Raw genomic sequence first — 20,288 nt, 5'->3', positions numbered from 1 at the left:
TCTGTGTACAGATGTGACAACAAAATTGGTCAACTGAAATACAATATGAGCAATGGGCAACAGATACAATACCCAACAATCTATGTTGAAAATTTGATTGAGATGGGGCGGATGGTTCAAGAGTTATTAAATCACAAACACAAAAAATGAAATTAAATTTTTAAGTTTTACGCCCCACGTTTATGCCGATTAGGTTCAAGGCAGTGGTCGAAGTGAGACGGTATGCGGTGGTATGCCATACCACCTCTGGTTTCTCAGTGATGAAGACATACCGCCTCTGGTTTCTAAGTCATCCCAAGACATACCGTCACTGGAAAGTGGATGTTAATATACCTTTAACAAATCCGTTTTTATACACAGTAACTGACGAATTTTTTTGCACTTTAAAGTTTTTATTTCTTATGTAGAAATAATTTCTGAGTTGGCAACACCAACATTTTTTATATTTTTACTATCTTTTCTTTTTAAAATAAGGTGTCTTCAAAGGAGTTCACTCTTGCTCCTACGAAAGAACTCGTGTTGGTTGCAGATAATGGTCACAAGACAGAAAAAAAATCAGTCATGGGCCCAATCCAAACAAAAAGCAATATGTTGAGGCGACTCATTTAAACTGAAATGAGAAAGTATTGTTATGAATTCGCCGGGACATATTGTGTGTCTACCTGAGTCCGGTATTAAGAAAATAAAACATTAATACTTTATGCAATTAAAAATATCTGTTAATTTGTTTAAGCTTTCGGTTATTGAGGGGTGTCAAGAATATTAAATTGATGAAGCTTACATACTTTCATTAAAATGTATTTTTGCGTCTTTCTAATAATTGGATAACCATCTTCCGGTGGTCTGGAATACTTCAGTCGAGTGGGAAGTCCGAAAGTTTACCCGCAAAAATTGTTATTAAAAACAAATGTTTAGAGCATTTTCGTGTATAATTCTCTGTGTGAAAGACAACATAAGGGGATATTTTTTATTATTCGCAGAAAGTTGGAGCAGGGCCAAAATCTCTCCATACCCTACCTCTAACTACGAAAATTCCCCCATGGTTTTGAGTCATTACGTAATAGGAATGCAATCTTTTAGACAAGATACCATCATTGTATTTTAACATTTAGATAGCCGGTATGTCGAGTCAAAATCGTAATAAAACATACCTCCTCTGCTATTTTTCCACTTCGAACACTGGCTAAAGGAGACAGTGATGATTAGAAATGAATGAAATGGTGGAATGAAGGAAGTGGGAGGAAACGGGGAACCCCGAGGAAACTCACGCACACTTGGTTTGTCCACCACAAAGTTTACTTGGCGCGAGCTGGGATCGAACGAAGGATCCCAGGCACCAGAGTTGAACGCTGTACTACTGAAACACCACGGCCCATCACAAACATAGTAACTTTCACACACACACACACACACATATATATATATATATAATCGGGTCAAGACTTCACTTAGGAACTAATATGTACCCTATCCGAAAACCCATGTTTCAGAATCCTGCGGTACTTCCGCAACAATTTTTATAGAGATAGTTGGTGAGTACTTCAAATTATGTGCCCGTAGCCAAACTCCCTGTATAAAAATTGTTGCGTGAGTACTTTAGGATCCTGAAACATGGATTTTTGGATAGAGCACATATTAGTTTCTAAGTGAGGTTTTGACCGACTATGATACGTTCCATAGTCTTGGAGCTATGGACCTTTAAAGTTCATTTTTTCATGTTTTTGGCAGCCTATAACTCCGAAAGGAAGAATTTGTGCACCTAGGTTGGTGTATACTTTTTGTCTTATCTTGGCGTGAGGAATCACCTCCCACACGCTGTCGGTGTTCTTTTGGTAAATATATATCCTCCTCCCCTCCTCTCGTACGTTGCATCGTCAAAGTGAAATCATGAAAACCATTAGGCCTGAACTTCATCTATGTTGAAATCGGTCGAGAGCGGTCAGGTGTTTCAAGAGTTATTAAGTCACAAACATAGTAATTTTCATTTTTATATATGTAGACTAGCGTTTGGCGAACTGAGGGTTCTGCCCCCAGACTCCCGAATTTGCTCGGCCTACGGCCTCGGGTTTCTTTTTTATCGGCCTTTGCATCAATAGTGAATTTCGTGAACTTGCTCTTCATATTTCCTGAATCTGCCCTTCCGGAAGCTTTGCTGCCACAGGCTGTCTTTGCTCGGCCTACGGCCTCGCACCTCTTGAACCCACAATTCTATCGTTTCTTTTCCTACTTCAACTATCTAAAAGATAAGGTGTTGTATCCCAAGGAAACGCGCATTTAAATAGCATGGGAATTTGTTCATCCCCCTTTAGACCCCCTAAAAATTAAAAATATTCACTTTAGGCAATTTTCCTGTCAGTCCTGGAAGGCTACAATCGTGCCAAATTTTATCATTTTAATCCTGCCGGAAGTGTTTAAACATTTTGGGGTGTAGAAGATATCCCATATAAATAACATGGGAAAGATTTTTCATTTCCCCATAAAACCACTCCACGATTGGAATTTTTTATTTCTGATGATTCACTTAGGTAACACTAACAAAAGGTTCAAGCATATCAAATTTCAAGTTTTTATTCCAATTCTAAGTACCTAAAACATGAGATTATAGGTTCAAAAAAGGCCATTTAAGTAACATGGGGAAATTCTTCATGCCCCCTTTAGACCCCCTAAAAATTTAAAATATTCACTTTTGGCAATTTTTCTGTCGGTTAGTTCCGAAAAGCTACAATCATGCCACATTTAATCATTATAGCCCTACAGGAAGTGCTAAATAATTTATGTCAGCTCATGTAGTTTCATATATAGTTAATTAAACATTTTACTTCTTAGCCCTACTTGGCCCTTAAAGCTACGACGAAAAACGACAATTGAAACAACTTAAGTAAGGTATTCACGTTTAAAGGTAAATTTCTGGATTTGAAAGTTTTACTTCTGTCACATTTTTTTTTTTTTTTTTTTTTTTTAACGATTATATTTGGTACTGACAAACACGAAAATGAAATGCACTTACACTTCATTTAAATCAAAGCAATATTACACTTCTTTCAGCAAAGACACAATTTGCTCTATCGAACTTCACAACGGTTTTCTTGAGGGGCACGGTGGCTCAGTGGTAGAGCGCTTACCTCTGGTGCGTGAGGTCCCTAGAGTTCGATCTATGGCCAAGTAAGTTTGTGGTGGACAACATCATGGGTTTTCTCGAAGTATTTCCGTTTCCTCCCACTTTGTCACTCCACCAATTTACATTTGCATTGCAATTTATAAGTTTTGTGTCGCACTTTTGACGCTGAAAGAAACATTATTTATTTACCTATTTACTTTATTTTCTTATGTAGACATGAAATGATAAACCTTTTGTGTGTATCACAAACCAGTATGGTAATGGAAGACAACATAGGGAAAAAGTAATAACAATTGTATTTTTAAAATGGTATAACTTCAACATTCTATAATTTGTCTAAGCTTTTAGCTAGTTTTGAATGTGCCCATATGAAGATTTTTGTTAGGTTTTAAATCCATAATGACTTAAAGAAACGGGGAATTGGAATTAGCTGTTGACGATGCGAACCTTCATTTTTACGATAAAACCTCACACACAAATATTTATTTCCTAATTCATATTACAGGCAAGTGCTACTCGGATTCACTTAGTTTTTTTTCATTTCTTAAAAGTTTAAATACCGAACAGTAATTTTATTTCGTCATTTCAATGCACAACAGAAGAGCAACAATATTTTTGAGGCAATGCTATGAAATAACTATGAAGAGATACGAGGGCAGAAGAGAGTCCCATGTTATAGCTAGTAATCTAGATTCCGAAAAGTAAGCTCGGAACTTGAATTTCGAAAGCACATTCAACCGCTTTCGTTACAGGTAGAATAAAGTCTCTGCCGTTAGTTCCAGAGAATATTTCCAGAATAATTGTAGTTCCCAGTAGATTGTTTAAACCTAGCAGACACCTAAGGGGAAACATCGGATTTTTTACCCAGCTTTTTTAATATGTAAGATCGAAAGCGAACCACTCTATCATGATGGAAAGACAATAATAGACTGTTTTTCGTTAATAATAATAATAATAATAATAATAATAATAATAATAATAATAATAATAATAATAATAATAATAATAATAATAATAATAATAATAATAGTAGTAATAATCCACTTCGGTAATAAAATATGATCATAGACGTATCGCGTTTTGCGATACAATTTTTCTTTTGATTTTCTGCAGCAAACTGCGATGCGATAGCGCTTAAAACAACGCTTATATACAAGGTGGCCGTGCACTAATAACGGAAACTTTGGGAGGAGAATCTACGGGTAAAAACAAGCAAAAATGTCATATGAACTTTGGGTGAATGTGGCTTCGTTTGGACGCTATAGGCATCTGAAATGTCACCTTCCGAGGCGGAAGTTTCCAATATCGCGAGAACGGAGAGAAACCGCAACCAAAGAGAACCGGAATTTTCTTTTTCTTCGAGAGCTTGAGGAACAACTTACGCCTTGTTCCACCATAATCAATATTATGCCTTACTGCAGATATTTGGTCATTTCCGTGGTATCCTTATCATTTACAGCAGAGCTAGTGTTGTCAGTCTATGTCTAAAAAAATGTTTCATACTTCTTCCAAACTTCATGATTTCGTACTTTAAAAAGGTACACTTATTGTCTGACATAATTTTCAACCTAACAAAATTGTAAAAATGAAACTATAGTTCTTGAGCAATTGCGAAAGGAACGAAATTTAACTGAAATTTTCGTTCACGTTCCTAATTAGTTCTACCAGAAACGAAATGAGCATGTTCCGTGATTTCGTTCCTGTAGAATGAACGAACTATAAATAACACATTCCTTGTGGACACTAGTATGGTGCATATTCGAATAGATGCTATCAAAATGCACTATGCGTTAATAGTAGGGATCAGTTGTTGACTTCTGATCCTCATTCAGAATTTAGTAACTGTACTTATTGTTGAAAAAATTCAAATTGTGTTCAGAAGTTTATTTGTCATTTTCGTGCCAATTATTCCTTGTTTCATGGTATCTTGAGACTACTTGTTTCACCAAGAGTTACATTTGACCATGCTTTCTGTATGAAACTAGGTGTACATTCATTCTTTATGTTTTAATTTTCCGATGCTCATACTTTAGAAGAGAAAGATGCATTTATAGTTTCCACAGCACTTTGTCATCTGTTTTCCTTTCAGGTGTTGTGGTAGTTTCATATGGCAATGAAGCTTCTCTGGAAAGGTATGAGTTGAAGGACAATGAATGCGAATTTTTGTCTCTGAAAACAGATATCAGAAAGAAAAAGGTACAGAAGGACGATACACCGAGTCCGGTTTTAATTTGGAGCTTCGCGGATACCCTGTTGCCCAAGGTAAGCATTTGAGTATATTTTCACGTGGTATTAATATAACTTGCCCATTTGAATACAGTTTAACGTAGTGATTGTGTACCCTTCTACTTGCCCGTTTGAATATATTTGTAACTTGTCCATTTAAATATATTTTAACGTATTGATTGTAAAACTTGCCCATTTGAATGTACGTATGTTAACGTAGTGATAGTGTAACTTGCCCATTTAAATGTAGTTAACGTAGTGATAGTGTAACTTACTCATTTGAATATATTTAACGTAGTGATAGTGTAACTTACCCATTTGAATATATTTAACGTAGTGATAGTGTAACTTATCCATTTGAATATATTTAACGTATAGTGTAACTTGCCTATTTGAATATATTTTAACGTACTGATAATGTAACTTACCGATTTGAATATACAGCGTGTCCATAAAAATGCTATCGTATTTTAAAGTGGTATTACGTCGCTTTGGATAATTGTATTTAAATGAAATTGGTCACATTTGAAAGAAAAACTCAAATATTTTTGTACATGTCAATAATGGACGTGATGAAACACTGAAAAAGTGAATTCACTCATGTTTACTTTGTGATTAGTCGATATTGGTTCATTGCTGGATATTTAACAGGCAGTTGCTGTTTCTGCTGAGATCATTGGGAAGCTTTTATGTTCCTGTACTGTTATGCTTTAATGTGCTAACGTAAATTTATTTCCTTTCGTTGTGTTGTGTTGTTATTAAAGAATAAGTTGTAAGGAGTTATGGCGACCCTACAAGGGCGAAGTTTGTGTGTTTTGGAATATCACAGCACGCAGAGTCTGGTGCATGCTCAGCATGCTTTTAGGTAGAGGTTTCAACATCAGGCTGCTACACACACGTCAATTTGGGAGTAGTACCGTGATTTTGTGGATCGTGGCTGTATATGTCATCAAAGGAAAGGCCATTCAGGGAGATGATGATAAAGTCTTCTACAAGTGGCCGCCGAGGTCGCCTGACTTACCGGTCTGTGACTTCTTTTTATGGGGTTACGTAAAGAATTGTGTCTGTGTAACCCTCATTGCCTCAAAACCTGCAAGAAGTGCAAGTTCGTATCAGTCCTGCCATCCAGGCCATTTCATCAGATATGTTGGAGCGTGTGTGGCGTAAGTGGGAAGATCGTCTTGATGCGTGCATCGCTACTCGTAGGGCCCACATTCAATATCTATGAGGTACAGTAAAAAATGAGTTTTTCTTTCAAATGTGACCGATTTCGTTTAAATACAATTATCCAAAGCGGCGTAATACTATTTTAAAGTATGATAGTACTTTTATGGACACGTTGTATTTTAACGTAGTGATTGTGTAACTTGTTTTGTTTGAAGTTAAATGTCTTAAACGTACACTAGTAGTTTAATATGGAATACGAACTACTTATTCGAATCAGAATCTCCTTTATCAAAGTGTAGAACGTACAAATATTTTGCCACAACGAATTTTAATTACGAAACTGAGGCAAGTTCACGAGAAAGTATTGTACAAGGGATAGCTGGAAAAAAGTTTCCACGTATGTTTTTCTTGAAGAACACACATAAGATTTCCAATCAGGTCCGCTTTTTTTAAGTAACTAGCGTCAGTTGCTCGCTTTGTTGGGTTAAAATAAGAAAAATTAGTAATATGTTCCGTTATTCAGTCACGTTTTACTATTACTGAAGCGCTCTCAAATCGATAGAAACAAAGAAAATATAATGAAAAATCAGAAAACAATAAGTAATCTATATAATAAAATTTTGATTTAAAAGGCATCGGAAGTGTCACTGTTGATCTCATCGACCCCGAAAACTATGGATTCGGCAGTAATATCGGTCATTCTTGATCATTTTTATATATATATCTCCTCCCTCCCGTTCCTCTAAGTTGAATCGTCAAACTGAAATGATAACTATTCCAGACCCAAACCTCATCAATGTTGAATATTTGATCGAGATCGGTCAGGTGGTTGAAGAGTTACTAAGTCACAAACATCGTCACTTACATTTATATATGTATAGATATATAGATCACACTGGTCAAGTGCCCAGGGGACCCAGAGTCTGAAAGCGTGATATCCATGCAAAGAGAATGCGAAGAAAGATGAAGAACATTGACGATAGAAACAAAAAATCTAAAACAATAAGCGGAGGTGAACCGAACACAAAACAATTTTTATTTTGTTTATTGCTTCGTGATTTGCTACTGACTGTGATTGCATTTCAGGCGACTCTAACCACAACTGAACAAGTGTCCGTTGTCAAGTTCTGTCCAGGAGAAGGAAATATTGTTGCTGGAGGCTGCGAAAGTGGAGTAATCCAAGTGTGGGATCTTACGCACAAAGTGGAAACTTTTACAGCGCGTCGAGAAAAGCCACCGCCTGATGAAAGTAACCTTCAAATTCTGGTAAATATTTTTGTTGATTATGTTGTAAGCACTTTTTTCTTTTTAATAGCAGTAATAAACGTAAATTGCGAGGTCACATTACGATGTGGATGGTACGAATGAATAGACGCAAGTCAGCTTACAGAAATGTTAGTCCTCTGTCATTTTTTCTGTGTATATGTAATCTTAGTGTGCTCATGAACTATAGTGCACCATTTTAATATATCTTAAAGGTCAATAGGATTGAAATGCTACTGCTAATGTAGCACAGCAAAGAATATTTAATACTAGCTGAAATACCCATTCTTCGCATGGGTCAGATAAAATATCTACGTAAACAAACTGAGCAACGAAAAAATTAGGCTGTATTTGGAACTCAATGCCTGGTGAAGTGTCACCATTCATCTCAGCGACTGCAAAAACTATAAATTTGACACTAATATCGGTCATTTTAGATTATTTTTAGATGTCTCGGTATCCCCCCGGTGACGTCTGGCCCGTAGCCGAATGGGGTGAATTTGGAAGTTAATGTGATCGGAGTTTCACCATTGATCTCAGCGACTGCGAAAACTATGAATTCAACACTAACATCAGTCATTTTCTACTACTTGTACATGTCCCAGTAAACGGTTCCCCTGAGACACCCATGGTTCGAATTAAAAAAAAAAAAAAAGAAAACGTCTTGGTCTGGGTCCTGGACGAAGGTACCCGTGACCAAAATTTGGTAACTCTCGGTCCACTCGTCTGGTTCCCAGGCCGCACAAAGACACACAACCAAACTCTATTTTATTTATATTAGATTAAGGAACTCATGATCCGCATTGCAGCACGATAGCGTACTTCAAAGATAAAGCGGATTGAGATGCTATTGCTAATTTAGCATAGGAAAGAACACCCTTTTAAACATATATCGAACCCATCATTTCATTTAAGCTAAAATGTATACCGATTTTACGTGAATTAATTCGTACCTTTTATCTCCACACACAATATGGAAAATTATGGTGTGCATTAGATTCGAGTACAACTTGAATTCATAATTGCCCGGTAATTTCATTCAAAAATTATCATTTCTTACGTCACAATGCATTGTTGCGCAATTTATTTCATTATATTTACCTGTTATAAACCATATAAATTATTTATGTAACTGTCCAGTCTAAATGTTTATTTCATTGTAATTGCTCTCCTGTTTGAAATTATAAATTTTGTTGAAGGTGTTGGAAGAAATTCGTACTAAAATTAAGTTTACTGTAACACGGGAGAAAGAAAATCTTATTATTAAAAAAAAAAAAAAAAGTTTTATGGGAATCAGAATGAATTCCAGTCAAAAACATAAAGCCCACTTCCAGTACACACACACAAAAAAAAAAGTCCCATTATTGGCAGGCACAAACCAATATTTAAATTAACATATATTTGAGAGCCTATAGCTTATTGACATCACTAAGAGATTTGGTTGAAGAATTGGGGGCACGGTGGCTCACTGATAGAGCGTTTACCTCTGGTGGGTGGGATTCCTGGTTCGATTCTTGGCCAAATCAATTTGTGGCGGATAACATGGTGTCCGTAGTTTTTCTCCGGGTTTCCCCTCACACTCTCATTCCACCAATTCTTCCATCATCATGCACTTGCCTTAATCATCGTCTCCCTTAGTCTAAAGGGCTATTCGAAGGTATGTTAAACATAAAAATTCCATTTCGTTTTTCATTGAAGAGTTAAGAAACATTACTAATACTGTCTTAGTTGATGATTATGGGGTTCGATTCCCGGTGGGACCACTCGGTCAAAAACCAAAGCGCTTTTTCAGGCCACCCACCCTGAATAAGGTTTTCCTGGGTTTTCCTGATTCGCACCAGGCAAATGCCTGTGTGGTACCTAATTTATAGGTCCCATGCCGCTTCCTTCCTTCCACAATCCTTTCTTCCTTCCCTTTCCCCGGATTGTGTGCTCGCCGAGGAACGTCATCCCTCATAAACGTGAAGGGCTAAATGGCCTTAGATGCCGAAAGCCCAGTAATCTAAAATCCTAAATTCTTGATGATTATGGAAAGAATACCTTCGTGAGGTGGCAGTAGTGCGCATACAAGCTATTGCACTACTTGCTATTGTCAAGGTGCAAAATCTAGAAAATTAGTTCTAAAAGTCTGGAAATAAGAGTGGAGATACTTTAAAAAGGGGTCTCGTTTTCATTATTCCTTTGTTTTACATCTAAATTAGTAAAAATAGCCAGAAAATATTGCTTGAATATACACCCTTGTGGAAATTAATAGAATCAAACTTCAATTTGCAGCATAATTGGATTCTTGTAGTTTCTACGAGGGTAATTCAGAAAGTAATGCCTCTAAGGTGATATCTTTCTTTGCGTTTGACAGATAACACCGATACAGGCATCAGTGGAAAGCTTGCAATGTCAGTTACAAATGGTGGCATCATTTATCAAAATAGTCCCCATTACGGGCAACACTTTTCCGCCAACACGAAACACGCTTTTTCATGCCGTCTGCGAAGAATTGTGGTGGCTGCTGGCAACACCAATGCCGAACTGCTGCCTCCACCTCCGCGTCATAACTGTAGCGTTGGCTCTTAAAGTCACAGAACGCAAGATTCTGACTATTGACAGGATGAAGCAGAATGTCAAAAACCCTTTGTCAGCAGATGGAACAACTTTGATTTTTTTGCGGAGGAGAGGAGGACGTGTGGTGGCACTCCATCTACTGACTCTTCGTTTGCAGGTCGTAATGGTGTATCCACGACTCGTCGCCAGCGATGAATGTTCCTGGGCGCAAACCTTCTGCAGTCAGAAATTCAATGGCAGTCCCCCGTTTCAATCGGACCTCACCACTGGATGCCATGTATTGCTCTATTACTCTGGAACGAGAAAAGATAGGAAGATAAAACAAGTGACATTCTGTAGCCTAAACATCAGTGCACGAATGATAGACAGTTCAGAATGTTTGGAGTATTATTGGCTTGGAGGCATTACTTTCTGAATCACCCACGTAATATTGTCTCTCTTTATTTTTTTCTTTCTTTCTAGTAGCAGTATTTCTAGAACGTCATGTTTTAGATAGATTGTGAATGTGGGTGAGTTGTGGTGTACTTTGGTATATGAAGATTCACTTTCTCATTTCCTGTTACGTTTTATCTCTGGAATGCAAACTGGACGTTAGTCCAAGAAAGATGCAAACTGTTGTGACATTGAACGAAAACATTTTTTTAGTCCAAAGAGAAATTGCTGCAAAGCATGGTATTACCAAAGTGATTTAAGTAAAATTCTTAAGCTCAAGAAGAAAATGGGTTCTGTTTCTCCACGTAGGAGAGGAAGTGCTGTTAAAATACACGCAACAACCGGTAAAGATGACTCTTATTGTTATGGGCAAGTAAAATGGACCCAGAGAAGAATAGTTTTGGTCTTCAAAAAGATCTTGTTCGTGCAGAAACTCACGTTCATGACTCAACTATTCGTCGCTATCGTTTCCCGGCAGGACCTCATGTGGTTCAGATTCCACGTTAATCAGTAGGTTTACGTATAACCTCGCTGCTGAAAGGGACGTTAAATTCAAAATCAACTCAAGTTAGGATCGTAATGCCATCGAGCATACAAATGTAAATTCACGCCAGTAGTGGGCATATTAAATGGTAAAACTCAACAATTTATATGTAAATTTGTATTTTATTTAAATGTAAGATCCGCAGCAAAAAATGTCTCTGATTCCATTATATACAAGGGTCTATGTCAAAAATCACCTCTTAACTCTGATACGAGCCTGATTAAATATATACGAGTTATCTTGTTGATAATTTTTCACTTACTCAATATTTTGTCTTTGTAATGAATCGTACATTGGTGTGACAACGAGAAATATTAAGACCAGAATGAAGGATCAGGTATTCCAGAAATGGCACCCACGGTTCACAAGAAACTATCCCAAGGTCAAAAAAAGCAATAATGCTATATCGTGCGAGGACCTCTTCAGACGCTAGGGCCAACCAAAAATTTCACAATGAGACAACGTCATAGATTAACTCCACATCGTTGATCTATGAATTCGTCAAACAATTGCATTGATTCTAGATGTCAGTTGTAAAACTCTGAAGCCAAGTCTTCTTGCAGGAGCTGATTACACACCCATACACACATACAAAAACAAATAAAAAAATGTGTGCACCGGACCCCAGGACGATTGACAGTCTAAATTTTTTGTTAAGGGCAAAAAGCTTAAGCGATTTTTGATAGAGAGGATACACGTAATACAACTATGCGAGACTGTGCACCGGACCCCAGTATATGGATTCGATGTATTTTGTTACACAGAATCCAAATTTCGAAACCCCAGGACGATTGACAGTGTAAATTTTTTTGTTATGGGCAAAAAGCTTAAGCGATTTTTGATAGAGAGGATACACGTAATACAACTGTGCGAGACTGTGCACCGGACCCCAGTATATGGATTCGATGTATTTTGTTACACAGAATCCAAATTTCGAAACCCCAGGACGATCGACCGTGTAATTTTTTTGTTATGGGCAAAAAGCTTAAGCGATATTTGATAGAGAGGATACACGTAATACAACTGTGCGAGACTGTGCACCGGACCCCAGTATATGGATTCGATGTATTTTGTTACACAGAATCCAAATTTCGAAACCCCAGGACGATCGACCGTGTAATTTTTTTGTTATGGGCAAAAAGCTTAAGCGATTTTTGATAGAGAGGATACACGTAATACAACTGTGCGAGACTGTGCACCAGACCCCAGTATATGGATTCGATGCATTTTGTTACACAGAATCCAAATTTCGAAGCCCCAGGACGATTGACAGTGTAAATTTTTTGTTATGGGCAAAAAGCTTAAGCGATTTTTGATAGAGAGGATACACGTAATACAACTGTGCGAGACTGTGCACCGGACCCCAGTATATGGATTCGATGTATTTTGTTACACAGAATCCAAATTTCGAAACCCCAGGACGATTGACAGTGTAAATTTTTTGTTAGAAGCGAAAAGCTTAAGCGATTTTTGATAGAGAGGATACACGTAATACAACTGTGCGAGACTGTGCACCGGACCCCAGTATATGGATTCGATGTATTTTGTTACACAGAATCCAAATTTCAAAACCCCAGGACGATCGACCGTGTAATTTTTTTGTTATGGGCAAAAAGCTTAAGCGAATTTTGATAGAGAGGATACACGTAATACAACTGTGCGAGACTGTGCACCGGACCCCAGTATATGGATTCGATGTATTTTGTTACACAGAATCCAAATTTCGAAACCCCAGGACGATTGACAGTGTAAATTTTTTGTTATGGGCAAAAAGCTTAAGCGATATTTGATAGAGAGGATACACGTAATACAACTGTGCGAGACTGTGCACCGGACCCCAGTATATGGATTCGATGTATTTTGTTACACAGAATCCAAATTTCGAAACCCCAAGACGATTGACAGTGTAAATTTTTTGTTATGGGCAAAAAGCTTAAGCGATATTTGATAGAGAGGATACACGTAATACAACTGTGCGAGACTGTGCACCGGACCCCAGTATATGGATTCGATGTATTTTGTTACACAGAATCCAAATTTCGAAACCCCAGGACGATTGACCGTGTAAATTTTTTGTTATAAGCGAAAAGCTTAAGCGATTTTTGATAGAGAGGATACACGTAATACAACTGTGCGAGACTGTGCACCGGACCCCAGTATATGGATTCGATGTATTTTGTTACACAGAATCCAAATTTCGAAACCCCAGGACGATTGACAGTGTAAATTTTTTGTTATGGGCAAAAAGCTTAAGCGATATTTGATAGAGAGGATACACGTAATACAACTGTGCGAGACTGTGCACCGTACCCCAGTATATGGATTCGATGTATTTTGTTACACATAATCCAAATTTCGAAACCCCAGGACGATCGACCGTGTAATTTTTTTGTTATGGGCAAAAAGCTTAAGCGATATTTGATAGAGAGGATACACGTAATACAACTGTGCGAGACTGTGCACCGGACCCCAGTATATGGATTCGATGTATTTTGTTACACAGAATCCAAATTTCAAAACCCCAGGACGATCGACCGTGTAATTTTTTTGTTATGGGCAAAAAGCTTAAGCGATTTTTGATAGAGAGGATACACGTAATACAACTGTGCGAGACTGTGCACCGGACCCCAGTATATGGATTCGATGTATTTTGTTACACAGAATCCAAATTTCGAAACCCCAGGACGATTGACAGTGTAAATTTTTTGTTATGGGCAAAAAGCTTAAGCGATATTTGATAGAGAGGATACACGTAATACAACTGTGCGAGACTGTGCACCGGACCCCAGTATATGGATTCGATGTATTTTGTTACACAGAATCCAAATTTCGAAACCCCAAGACGATTGACAGTGTAAATTTTTTGTTATGGGCAAAAAGCTTAAGCGATATTTGATAGAGAGGATACACGTAATACAACTGTGCGAGACTGTGCACCGTACCCCAGTATATGGATTCGATGTATTTTGTTACACATAATCCAAATTTCGAAACCCCAGGACGATCGACCGTGTAATTTTTTTGTTATGGGCAAAAAGCTTAAGCGATATTTGATAGAGAGGATACACGTAATACAACTGTGCGAGACTGTGCACCAGACCCCAGTATATGGATTCGATGTATTTTGTTACACAGAATCCAAATTTCGAAACCCCAGGACGATCGACCGTGTAATTTTTTTGTTATGGGCAAAAAGCTTAAGCGATTTTTGATAGAGAGGATACACGTAATACAACTGTGCGAGACTGTGCACCGGACCCCAGTATATGGATTCGATGTATTTTGTTACACAGAATCCAAATTTCGAAACCCCAGGACGATTGAAAGTGTAAATTTTTTGTTAGAAGCGAAAAGCTTAAGCGATTTTTGATAGAGAGGATACACGTAATACAACTGTGCGAGACTGTGCACCGGACCCCAGTATATGGATTCGATGTATTTTGTTACACAGAATCCAAATTTCGAAACCCCAGGACGATTGACAGTGTAAATTTTTTGTTATAGGCAAAAAGTTTAAGCGATATTTGATAGAGAGGATACACGTAATACAACTGTGCGAGACTGTGCACCGGACCCCAGTATATGGATTCGATGTATTTTGTTACACAGAATCCAAATTTCGAAACCCCAGGACGATTGACCATGCCACTTTATGGACGAAAACTGAGCGATTTTGGATAGAGAGGATACACGTAATACAACTGTGCGAGACTGTGCACCGGACCCCAGTATATGGATTCGATGTATTTTGTTACACAGAATCCAAATTTCGAAACCCCAGGACGATCGACCGTGTAATTTTTTTGTTATGGGCAAAAAGCTTAAGCGATTTTTGATAGAGAGGATACACGTAATACAACTGTGCGAGACTGTGCACCGGACCCCAGTATATGGATTCGATGTATTTTGTTACACATAATCCAAATTTCGAAACCCCAGGACGATTGACCATGCCACTTTATGGACGAAAACTGAGCGATTTTGGATAGAGAGGATACACGTAATACAACTGTGCGAGACTGTGCACCGGACCCCAGTATATGGATTCGATGTATTTTGTTACACAGAATCCAAATTTCGAAACCCCAGGACGATTGACAGTCTAAATTTTTTGTTATGGGCAAAAAGCTTAAGCGATTTTTGATAGAGAGGATACACGTAATACAACTGTGCGAGACTGTGCACCGGACCCCAGTATATGGATTCGATGTATTTTGTTACACAGAATCCAAATTTTGAAACCCCAGGACGATTGACCGTGTCAATTTTTGTTATGGGCAAAAAGCTTAAGCGATTTTTGATAGAGAGGATACACGTAATACAACTGTGCGAGACTGTGCACCGGACCCCAGTATATGGATTCGATGTATTTTGTTACACAGAATCCAAATTTCGAAACCCCAGGACGATTGACCATGCCACTTTATGGACGAAAACTGAGCGATTTTGGATAGAGAGGATACACGTAATACAACTGTGCGAGACTGTGCACCGGACCCCAGTATATGGATTCGATGTATTTTGTTACACAGAATCCAAATTTCGAAACCCCAGGACGATCGACCGTGTAATTTTTTTGTTATGGGCAAAAAGCTTAAGCGATATTTGATAGAGAGGATACACGTAATACAACTGTGCGAGACTGTGCACCGGACCCCAGTATATGAATTCGATGTATTTTGTTACACATAATCCAAATTTCGAAACCCCAGGACGATCGACCGTGTAATTTTTTTGTTATGGGCAAAAAGCTTAAGCGATATTTGATAGAGAGGATACACGTAATACAACTGTGCGAGACTGTGCACCGGACCCCAGTATATGGATTCGATGTATTTTGTTACACAGAATCCAAATTTCGAAACCCCAGGACGATCGACCGTGTAATTTTTTTGTTATGGGCAAAAAGCTTAAGCGATTTTTGATAGAGAGGATACACGTAATACAACTGTGCGAGACTGTGCACCGGACCCCAGTATATGGATTCGATGTATTTTGTTACACAGAATCCAAATTTCGAAACCCCAGGACGATTGACAGTGTAAATTTTTTGTTAGAAGCGAAAAGCTTAAGCGATTTTTGATAGAGAGGATACACGTAATACAACTGTGCGAGACTGTGCACCGGACCCCAGTATATGGATTCGATGTATTTTGTTACACAGAATCCAAATTTCGAAACCCCAGGACGATTGACAGTCTAAATTTTTTGTTATGGGCAAAAAGCTTAAGCGATATTTGATAGAGAGGATACACGTAATACAACTGTGCGAGACTGTGCACCGGACCCCAGTATATGGATTCGATGTATTTTGTTACACAGAATCCAAATTTCGAAACCCCAGGACGATTGACCATGCCACTTTATGGACGAAAACTGAGCGATTTTGGATAGAGAGGATACACGTAATACAACTGTGCGAGACTGTGCACCGGACCCCAGTATATGGATTCGATGTATTTTGTTACACAGAATCCAAATTTCGAAACCCCAGGACGATTGACCGTGTAAATTTTTTGTTATAAGCAGGGACGTACGGAGGGGGGGGGGGACACGGGGGTCCGGACCCCCCCCGAAATTTCGACTTTTTAAAAATTTAGCCTAATTTTAGGGGCAATTTTAGCAATTTTAATATAAAATAGCTTCATATTTAGTTTGGACCCCCCCCGAAATAAATTCCTGGGTACGCTACTGGTTATAAGCGAAAAGCTTAAGCGATTTTTGATAGAGAGGATACACGTAATACAACTGTGCGAGACTGTGCACCGGACCCCAGTATATGGATTCGATGTATTTTGTTACACAGAATCCAAATTTCGAAACCCCAGGACGATTGAAAGTGTAAATTTTTTGTTATGGGCAAAAAGCTTAAGCGATTTTTGATAGAGAGGATACACGTAATACAACTGTGCGAGACTGTGCACCGGACCCCAGTATATGGATTCGATGTATTTTGTTACACAGAATCCAAATTTTGAAACCCCAGGACGATTGACCGTGTCAATTTTTGTTATGGGCAAAAAGCTTAAGCGATTTTTGATAGAGAGGATACACGTAATACAACTGTGCGAGACTGTGCACCGGACCCCAGTATATGGATTCGATGTATTTTGTTACACAGAATCCAAATTTCGAAACCCCAGGACGATTGACCGTGTCAATTTTTTTGTTATGGTCGAAAAACTTAAGCGAGTTTGGATAGGGAGGACACATGCTTTTCGCCCATAAAATAAAATTGACACGGTCAGTCGTCCTAGGATTTTCAAAATTGGGATTCTGTGTAACAAAATACATGAAATTCATACACGGGGGTCCGCTTCTAAGAACTTCATTTGTTTATTTATTTTGTATCCTCCCTATCCAAATTCGCTCAAGTTTCTTGCCCATAAAAAAGAAATTGACTCGATCAATCGTCCTGGGGTTTTGAAATTTGGATTGTATGTAACAAAATACGTTGAATCCATACATTGGGATCCGCTGAACAGAACTTTTTTTTTCTTTTTTTGGTGTGGCTGTGTTGTGATTATTTTATATATATACAGCTCTACTGGCCTTGTTTCGTAATCCATCTCCCTTGAAAGCAACTAGTGGGAAACAGCCTGTATTGTGGGAGTTGATCTTGCTTGTCGGTCTGCGCACCCGCTAAGTGCACCAGATTCATGCCCTGGTCATGTTATTCTTAACCTTTGTGTTGTATAAGGGCGATAAACACAAAAATACAATTCATTGTGATGTATATGTTTGTGTGTGTACTTCCAAAAATAGCCCAAAAATTGTTAACTCATAACTTCTTAGGAAGCAAGTGTATTTATTTATTTAAACAGATCAGCAAAATGAATTCAACTTGCTTGTATTAGCTTTTTCCATCAAGTTATGATTCAATATTTACATTTCTGTTTACACTGAATCGTTACGATGGAGTTAGGTTGCACCTTAACCACTTTTATTTTTTTTTTTTTTTAAGGTAAATTATAGACTTCCGGTCAAGCAGCTACAGCATCATCCCTATTTATCGTGGGATCATGGTTTGTACGTCACTCTCTTTAGAATTGAACAGCCTTTCAATTGCACCATTCACATTTCCCTATCGTTTCCCTGAGGCGGGAAATTTTGAGAGAAATCGTGATTTTTTTTTAAATTTTGAATTTCTCCGGACCCCTCCTGTGTTAACGCACAGATCTCAAAATCAACTGAAAAATAGTAAGGGATGTACTAAATGTATGTGCGAAGTTTCAAGCTTTTATCCTGAACAGTAAGGGCGAGAAAAAAATATTTACCAATGAGCCCCACAATGCCCCAGATTACTCCAAAAGACCCAGATGTAATATAGACATTTCCTGAGACATCCCTAATTGTCCTAGGGTCATGTTTCGTACATCATTCTCTTCAGAATAGAATAGACTTTCAAATGGTACCACTCACATATCTCCATCATCGCGAAAAAAGAGATTTTTTGTTAAAAATATCGTTTTTTTTTTTTTTTTTTTTTTTTACCTTTTTGCCCCATCTGGACCCCCTATTTTAGCACAGAGATCTGAAAAAAATCTGAAAAATACTAAAGGGTGCACTGAATGTGTGTAAAAAAATTCAATCTTCTAGGTAAAAAAGTAAGCCCGCCAAAATAATAAAAATAAACATAAACAAAAAATATTTTTTAAAGTTATTACGTCATCACCCCCTATATCTCGACGCAGAAAGGCGTGAAACCATACGCAACGTGTTCTACAGTGCCTCTAGACTCGAGAAAACAAATCCCCCTCAAAAAACCGAAGTAAAATACTTTATTACCACTTTTTTAATCGAATAATGAAGATACTACTTTAGTGCTTATAAATAGATACTAGAACTTAAAAGGGTTAATCGTTATTATTTTAATAGTAATTGTTAAGCAAGTTACATCTATACGCATTTCATTGTTATCCCGATGCAGAAAGTTTTAACAGGTAGAAAATCGTTGTTGTATAATTTTTTGAACTTGTGTTTGAGCTTGAAATTGACCCGTTATTCTTCTTTTTCTCTAGAAAGACATGTATGAATGTTCAGATAAAACAGATCTAACTGTACCCAAAATACGCCCTGCCGTTACAACAACCGTGAAATCTTCACATACGCGTAGAGTATCTGATCTTCAATGGCTTCCTCAACATCAGAAGGTAGGTTCAAAGATATTTAAAAAATACTACTTTATGAAAAATGGATGTTGCGAAGAACTTGCGGCTTATGGTGCAACGTGATTATAATGACTTGAAGGGTAAGGGGTAAAAACAAGGAATGTCCATGTGTGTGCTTTATCGGATGTTTTGTCATATCTGTTGGTGATTCTTGGTATTCCTTTGACAGTATATGCAATGCATGCGTAGATGTCAAAATGTCCATGTAAAAAGGGGTAAAAGATTTGACTACCCTTTTCTTTTTTACGCGGTTTAAATTATAAAAACGCCGTTTTCTCGAAAATGCAGTTTTGTGACATTCCTTCCTTTTTTCCCTTACCCTTCACTTGAAGCAGAAAATTGAATGTTGAATAGTTGTAAGCAACGACAGCTACACTGCTGGATATTAAAACATTACCAAAAATAAGAGGTTTCAACTCCAATTGTTGAAGACAGATAACTTAAGTGTAAGCGATTACGAAACGACGAGGCATATAAGGTAAGACCTTCGATGTCCTCCTGGGGAATGGCAAGCCATAGTTTGTAGTACGTTGTCTAAGGTCATCTGCTATAGCTGGGTGAGGTCTTTGGTATGCGACACGCACTGGCGTCTCTGGCATGTAAAATTTGGGAGCATCAAAGAAAGTGATTTAAATGGTACTACCTAGTCCAACCTGTGTATTATCTTCGATTCCCTTTGTTACCTTTCTGCTTACCTTCACGGACTCCCTAAGGTATATCAAGAACTCGATTACAATCGTTTTACAGTCTGAATATTATATTCCAAATAAATATAATTATTATTATTTATATGATAATCTGTCGTTAG

General features: G+C 37.8%; 1 protein-coding gene across 5 annotated transcripts in view; it reads left to right on the top strand.

Annotated features, from left to right (window-relative positions):
- The window catches only part of LOC145674562 (dynein axonemal intermediate chain 3-like), a 141,175-nt gene that overhangs the window by 74,222 nt on the left and 46,665 nt on the right, over positions 1-20,288 (top strand). For all 5 annotated transcript variants that reach the window (XM_081744746.1, XM_081744748.1, XM_081744743.1 and 2 more), the window contains 3 exons: positions 5,208-5,380; positions 7,598-7,777; positions 19,331-19,462. In XM_081744746.1, coding sequence (XP_081600872.1) covers positions 5,208-5,380; positions 7,598-7,777; positions 19,331-19,462 — 485 coding nt within the window. The remainder of the gene's footprint in view (positions 1-5,207; positions 5,381-7,597; positions 7,778-19,330; positions 19,463-20,288) is intronic.

This window comes from Thermobia domestica, chromosome 17 (genome assembly GCF_964235325.1).
Source record: "Thermobia domestica chromosome 17, izTheDome1.hap1.1, whole genome shotgun sequence".
NCBI lineage: Eukaryota > Metazoa > Arthropoda > Insecta > Zygentoma > Lepismatidae > Thermobia > Thermobia domestica.
This window is presented reverse-complemented; position numbering and strand designations above follow the sequence as displayed.